Source organism: Centruroides sculpturatus, unplaced genomic scaffold (genome assembly GCF_000671375.1).
Source record: "Centruroides sculpturatus isolate CEXI.00-Female unplaced genomic scaffold, Cexi_2.0 scaffold636, whole genome shotgun sequence".
NCBI classification, from domain to species: domain Eukaryota; kingdom Metazoa; phylum Arthropoda; class Arachnida; order Scorpiones; family Buthidae; genus Centruroides; species Centruroides sculpturatus.
In genome coordinates this window covers 402,731-410,365 of record NW_019384931.1, presented here as the reverse complement: position 1 = coordinate 410,365, position 7,635 = coordinate 402,731, and the positions used below count along the sequence as shown (strand labels likewise).

Sequence of the window (7,635 nt, the reverse complement as noted above, 5' to 3'; positions counted from 1 at the left end):
AATTGTTTTCGTAGACACCAACATAAATCAATTTCAAGACAATACAAATAATTTATTGAATATATTAGACAAATTAAGTATGGAGCTACAAAAAATACTTGTATATGAATTAAAATATTCAACTCCATCCAAAAAGGAAAAGATTTAATTATTTCCTACATAAAAAAAAGTTTTGCCATTAAAATTCATATAATGGACTAAATTTTATTTATATATTTACAACCGAATTTATTCGCATTTGTATAACTTGTTAACACATTTAATGTCGGATTCTGACAATAATTGCCGGTCAGTAATTTCTTTAATGGTAACATTTGGAACAGTTGGCATTAAAGTAATTTTACCATGTTTAGCGCCTAGTTTAGGACCATAGTGCATAATAGTATCGTAACTATAAGTGCCACATACTCCAAGGCTGGGGTAAATCTGAAACGCTTCTTTATGTTCTGCTCGTTAAAGAAAAGTCATCAGTTCAAACTATTTATGCATAAAATATGTTGAACAGTTTGACTTACCTTCTTTAATATTATCCCATAAAATTTTTATATATTTATCACGATCCCGTCGAGTATGTTCGTGAAACAAGCCAATAGCGTGGCCTAATTCGTGAAGTATTATTCCGACGTTCCAACATCCACTTCCTAAATTAAGAATCTGACGTCCACCCGGTTTTCCAATGTGGGAATTACATCTGAAATGTATGTATACATATATTATAATGAATATAACGTAAATAATTAAGTATCCGTATCAATATTCTTACCCTTCTCCTTCCTGTATATAAATATAATTATCCTCTGTTCTTCTATATACAAAACGTAAGCAAGTTACAAGTTGGATGTAGTCAATAATTGTTATCAAAGTAAAAATTCTGACAATTTCTAGTAGAAAATGTTATTATTATATTAATCAATATTATTAATTAATTCAAATACAGCAAAATAACGTACTTAAGTCAGGAGAAAACTTGTAATATATTATACCATCATCCCAAACTCTGTGATGCAATACAACGGCTCGACTCTAAACATTTTAAAATTCTTTAATTAAAAAATTTCTGGATATCATTTTATATTAATACAATATTGAATATGTGTTAAGAGACTTTACAAAGTTTGTGGCATCCGTTATCCATGCGACAGTCCGAATACAGATACCACGAAAAGCATCACCATTTTGAATGGAAACCCTGAAACGACCCGCGAAAATTGTTGTGTTAATTGTGGGTTTGCCCAGGTCCACGATGAGTGATCTGGGCAAACTCACAATGAGTACTAGATAAGGCCTCATTTGTTTCCGCAAGAAGGAGGGAGTAGAAAATCCGGAAAACAAAATACGCATAAGAATATTAAACATCGATACATTGTTTTCTTCTATTCGAGAGATCTTAATTACAGTGGTGATCACATATGATTAGAATATCGACATTCTTGGTCGTCTAATAGTTTATCTTCGGCATGGTCTGGATTCTAAGGTCACCATATAAGATTTCCAAGTCCTTCGTAATGAACGTGCAATTCTAATATGTAAGATACACGTGGACGAGAGAACTTAATGGATAGACTCTATCCAGGAGATTGCAGATTGCGATTCTGTTAAAGAAATTAGAAGGCACGAAGATGCCGGGAAGAGCATCCCGACATCGCTTTTCTCTCGAGTCGCCAAAAACAATAGTGTAGGTCCTAAAAATGAACAAACTAAGGTTAAATGTGTAAAAATTTATAAATCACCTCTCCGAATGACGTATCCAATCTAATATCGCCTTCGAATAAATTCACATTTTCCATAGAACTCTTATACAAAGTATAATTAAAGGTTTCGTTATTTGCTAAATCCACATTTTCCATAAAGCTCTTATACAAAGTATAATTGACGGTTTCATTCTTTACTGAAAAAGTTCTTTGATAGGAAAGGAATAAACATCTATAAAGATAAATTAATTAAAATTCTGTAATAATGATAATATTACAATTAATATAATTATAATACAGTACTTACAAAGTGATTATATAGAAAATCATAATCGTCTTGCTTATAAATTAAGGATTTCCTTGTTTACCTTATAAGTTCCTTACATTAACAATAAAAATTCATTACAAATACAGCATAATTATTAGAGGTATTTACAAAATCGAGATATAATGTCGATTATTGTCATGTCACTCGAATTATTAATTACTATTAATTAGAATATTCAAATAAATATATTTATAATATTAAAATATGTAAAAATGTACCTTTTTCGTTGAGTTATCTTACTATAGAATAGTGTAAACGTCGTAAAATGACGAACTTTATATAGAAATTTCTTAAGTTTTTTTTGTTATTTAATTCTTATTCATTTATTTTTCTGTGGAAACGTGCTTGTGAAAACCAATAAGTTTGGTTTTCACAAGGCTATTTATATAATTCGATACTTGAAAAATATCGAATTTCTGAAGACAATACAGAAAGAATGATATCAATTTGGTATTGATGACATGTCTCTGTTACAGTTCGTGAAAATATTTCAGAAAATAAAACATAATAAAGTTTCTTTGAAAAATAAAGAAAAAACTTATTTTAAATAACTTTATTACATATTTAAGAATTATTACTCATCTATTAAACATAAAATGTTTCAAGGAAACGATATCAAATAAGTGGTGCCACGTACTTCGAATATAGTTTATCGCAGGAGGCCAATCGAAGCCAGAATTAATTTTTCCCATTGAAATAAGAGCGAGCGAATTAATTTATTCCCAGACCCTAAACATTACGTATTTCGATGAACTTAAACAGCAAATAGGCGTTATTTAAGTTAAAAAAAAAACACAATTAAATTGCATAATAATAACATTTGATAAAAACCTCAAAGGAAAGTTCGACTCCGCTGTCAAAGTGTTAAAATTTGATTCTTTCTTATAAAATCGACAATTCTTTCAAACTGTCTCGTAGACGTATTCGTATTTCTTTACTCGCCGTATTTTGAATATTTTATTGCATTCCGATTGGTTAGAAACAACTTACAAATATCTCTGAGTGAAGATGTATATTTGAACAATAAACACCGACTGTAACGATAAAACTAGTTACGAAAACTTCACCGAGTCACTTCGTATCCGAAATTTATAGTAGTTTTGAGACCCGTTCTTAATATTCAAATTCCAGGAAAGTGATACTCGTTTACCTCTAATTCTGTTATAATGTCTTACGCTAATTATTATGAGAATATCCCCGCGATATGCCATGCACCATTTTCTACTTCCAAAGATTTCGGAAAAGATGGAGGCAATTGATAAAGGTAAAAATCTTGTCTATTCCAAAAGACGTTCTTAAATATTTGGTGTCGAGTTTTTGAGGAATGATTGAAGTTAATGGTTGAAGGAGAATGATTAAAGTTAAGGATAAAAATATTGAAACAAATTGCAAACCATTATCTGAAATAAAATATCTTCAGACTATGATTTGATAGATCCTTTGACAAGATCTGTATGCCTCAGTATTCAGTTGCCATTAAATGTTAAACTTATAGTTAACTGTTAAGCAAACTTATCTATAAAACATGTAGTTAGTTAAACGTTCTTTTTTATTACAGAAAATTAGGCACTTAATAAGCTTCGGTATTCAAATTTTGCATTGCGAGTATGAGTCAACAGACATTACCAACACGGCGCAACTCTTAACGTTCGTTCGTTTTATTAATGAAGGAGGCCTTCGTGGCAAAAACACTGGGAGAAAAATTAAGCGAAGTTTTAGATCAAGTTGTTCAGATGGTAAACTTTATTAAAACAAGACCTGTCTAATCGGGTTTATTCGAAAAGTTTCGCATCGATATGGATTCACAACACAGACGGATTGCTTTTACACATTGAGGTGAGATGGTTGTCAAGGGGAAAAGTACTTATCCGTGTACACGAGCTACTACAAGAACTTTTTGCGTTTTTTTGAAGAGATGAAACAATTTTTGTAATCTTCCTAGATGAGAATTTTGGATTTCCAGGTTATAGTATTTGCAGGTATATTTCGGCAGTTCAATATTTTGAATACTAGCATGCAAAGGAAAGAAGAAAATCTTCTCACATCCACTGACAAAATGAAAATGTTTCAGAGAAAACTACAGATTTGGAAAAGAAAAGCTGTTGAAGGTAGTTTGGAAACGTTTCCATTAGTAAATAACACTTGTACAAATGAAACACTTCCAATAATAGTTGAACATTTAATAAGTTTAGAAAAAAAAATTGGGTTCTTATTTTCTATCACTTAACACTGAACAATACGATTGGATTAGAAACCCATTCATGGAAGCTTCGAGTGATTTTGGTTTAACATTAACAGAAAAAGAACTGGCAGCTACATCCACTGATCGTGGATTGATGATTAGACATAAGGAATTGTCTCTCGGAGACTTTTGGATTTCTATAAAAGAAGAATATGTGGCGATATCTAAAAAAAGCTTTGAACATTTTACTACAATTTTCACCATCTTATTTATGTGAATTAGGATTTTTTACACTCAACACAATTAAGAGTAAAAAAAAGAAAATATTTAATGTATTGACCAGGAAATGAGAGTTTGTCTTTCAAATATATGCTCAAGCATTGAAGAAATCGCTAGGACACATCGGGCTCATATTTCTCATAAACACAAGAATGGAAAAACTTACGGAAACTCGGACGAACTGGGACAAAGAGAAAGTAAAATTTTCAAGAAAAATGCGACGTAATTTATGAACAGTCTCATAAAAATCAACGAAGAGTCGACTCTTCGCTATGACAAATTTCGTCTAAATTGATCATTTCATCGCGTTACTGTAATTAAACTTTGAGTAAAGTAAAAAGAGACAGACAAACATTTAATTAGCGGAAATACAGTAACACCTCGCTTAACGCCGATTCCATATAACGCGGTCTATACTGTTCTAATGCGTATAAGAATGGAACTAAAAGAATTTTAGCGCCAATTTCCTCCCCTTTTTTCAACTATGTCTTCTCACGTGTCGTGTTGTTTTAACTGTCACTATAATCTCAGGTAATTAAGTTTTATTGTATAAACCATTTTACGCGTATTCTAAATATTTCAATGCATTCCGTAAATCTTTAAATCTGTAATCAACTTACTGATAAATTGTTACAATAAGACTGAAGAGAAGCGTTAAGCCCGAAATGTATATCCGTTCCTAACAATAAACCAAAATCTTTTTCCACTAAAAGTGTTCTTGTGTGATTTGTTCTCAACGGCAACATTATGCTAAGAAAGTACGTAATTATATTTTACGTCATTTGTGGCACGGTGCTCAGCCTACAATAAGAACAGCTTAGCCATTTGCTTTGAATACGTGTGTCGATTCCTGAGTCGGTTTGCACATAATTCTCACTAGGAGCGCTGATGACCGTACTATTCGATCAAGTGATCAACGGTAATTCTGTTGCAAAGACGTGCTTATGATAGATTTAAAAAAAATTAAAATTTCAAAAATATTTTATATCAAGATACTGGTGAATTTTTAAAAGGTTTGATTTAAAATGGTTCATTGTTCTGTGCCATTTTGTACATCAAACAAATCGAAAAAAGATGGAACAAGTGTTCACGAATATCCCGCGGAAGAGAATTTACGTTTAAATTAAAATGGTAAAAGCTGTCAGCAGAAAAGGTAAGTTTTATTTAATGCTCCATAATTAAGTAATGTAGGAAAAATTATAACATCTATGCTACATCCATTGATGCTACTTTTGCAATTATTTTATATGCTGTAAGGGTTCGTGCAAAGACCACGTGTCCCCATATTTCCTAAATCTTACCTTCCCCTTCCCATTGTGATCTTTTGTGGCTTTTATAAAAACCCCCTTAAAAAGCACATGGAAAATTTCAACCCCCGAAAATTTATATATTACAGTACTTTCTTTTATCGAATTTATCGGATATTTCAAAAACAGTAGAAAGACATTGCTAAAAACTACATGGGTGTATTTGAAACGCACTTAATTTCAGCTTTTTAAATACAAAAAATTAAATACATGTAACTCCCCCCTTAATGAAAACAAGTACGGTTTTTGCGCGACTGTTAATTGCAATGAGATTAGGCTATATTTTTTAAATTTTTGTACAATTTATCTATTTATGCTTACAAATTATTTATAGATAGTATAACTAATAGATTTACTATATAAGCTAACTCTTTTTAAAATTTACAGATGAAAACAGTTCAAAACTTTGGAAGCCAAGTGACTGGTCAGTTGTCTGCAGTAAGCACTTTCTGCAATCATATTATAAACCATGGTGAAAACTGATGATTTTTGTAATATTTTTAAAAATTTTAACTTTGTTTATAAAATGTTAATATTAATAAAAATNCTAAGACCCACAAGACCGGAATGGAGTTAAGGCCAGTTGTAGAGAAATGCAGAGGACCCACCTTTATATTAGAAAAAAGGCTGCACGAGTATTTATCCTCACACCTTGACGATGATAGTCTAGTGGCACAGGATCCTCTTATTGTTGTCAAGGAAATACAAAGTATATCTTTAATGGAAGATGAGGTAGCGACCGTTTTAGATTATGAAAGCATGTATCCTTCAGTAATGATTGAGTTTTGCGTGGATGCGTTATTGGATTTCTTGTACATAAAGAACTCCCAATTGCTTCTTTACACCCAAGAGCTAGAAGAACTGGCTAACCTGGTATGCTATGAGTCGTGCTTCACCTTTTGTGGTCAGGTCTACAGACAAAAAAGAGGGGTTCCGATGGGAAGTCCCCTCTCAGGAATCTTTTGCGAAATTAGTTGTCAGAAGAATAGAAAGAAGGGTTCTTCATAGTTTCAAGGAAGATATCGTATATTTCAGCAGGTATGTGGATGACATCCTTATTTTATGGAGAAATAATAGTAGGATGCATGAATTTATGGGTAAAATCAATGATAACGATGATGGACTTAAATTGAGATTAGAACAAAAGAGTTCCTTGAATATGCACTTCTTGGACATTAATATCCGGTTTATGAAAAAACATTTGTCAACAAGTGTTTATATTAAACCTACACACACCCCATTATATATACCATCCCAATCCATGGATCCATATCGGTATAAGATGGCAGCTTTCCGAGCGTTAATAAGGAGAGCCTATTTATATTATGACCGAGTCGCTGACAGGGAGAAGGAGATTGATAGAGTATTGCAGGTGGCCCGGACCCTGGGTTACAGAAAAAGTATAATTGTAGGAATGCTTAAAAAGTATGAAAGGGGCATAGTAAAAAGAACTTTAAGGAATGTTCCTACTAGGCTCACAAAATTTACTTATAATAGTAGTATGAATAGTGTTATGAAAGAAATTGCTAGTCGAAAGGAATCAAGAGTGGTTTTAAGAAGAGCCCCTAATTTGTATAAGATCTTGAGAAATGATAAGGATAGTATCAAAGCGGAGGAAAAAGCAGGGGTGTATAAGATTCCTTATGAGAACTTACAACTGGATGTTAAAAAGATTATATCGGCGTCACTACCAGAAACTTGGGAGTAAGGCTCAAAGAACATAGATATGCCATAAGAAAAGCATCTAATTCAACGATTTTGTCCCAAATGGCGCAAGCGCAAGGCTCTAAGGTTAAATGGGATGAGGCAACAATCATCAAACCTCTGTCTTCCCCAACTCTAGCAATG

General features: G+C 32.2%; 2 protein-coding genes across 3 annotated transcripts; one reads left to right on the top strand and one right to left on the bottom strand.

The window, feature by feature from the left end:
- Window positions 1-158: 158 nt before the first annotated feature.
- LOC111631999 (astacin-like metalloprotease toxin 5) lies at window positions 159-2,325 on the bottom strand. Of its 2 annotated transcripts, XM_023376353.1 has the most exons (7): window positions 2,238-2,325; window positions 1,999-2,070; window positions 1,731-1,923; window positions 951-1,023; window positions 764-881; window positions 516-691; window positions 214-446 (listed from the first exon to the last, which is right to left on the bottom strand). In XM_023376353.1, the coding sequence occupies exons 2-7, from the start codon at window positions 2,019-2,021 to the stop codon at window positions 229-231; spliced, it is 801 nt and encodes a 266-aa protein (XP_023232121.1). In that variant the 5' UTR covers window positions 2,022-2,070; window positions 2,238-2,325; the 3' UTR covers window positions 214-228. The 2 variants fall into 2 exon arrangements, with proteins under 2 accessions (XP_023232120.1, XP_023232121.1); XM_023376352.1 differs by lacking the exons at window positions 1,999-2,070; window positions 2,238-2,325 and having other exon boundaries at window positions 159-446; window positions 1,111-1,871.
- A 4,543-nt stretch (window positions 2,326-6,868) lies between these two features.
- On the top strand, window positions 6,869-7,495 carry LOC111631990. The gene has a single exon (XM_023376337.1). It carries the CDS (start codon window positions 6,869-6,871, stop codon window positions 7,493-7,495), a length of 627 nt encoding a protein of 208 aa, XP_023232105.1.
- The last annotated feature ends 140 nt before the right edge of the window (window positions 7,496-7,635 follow it).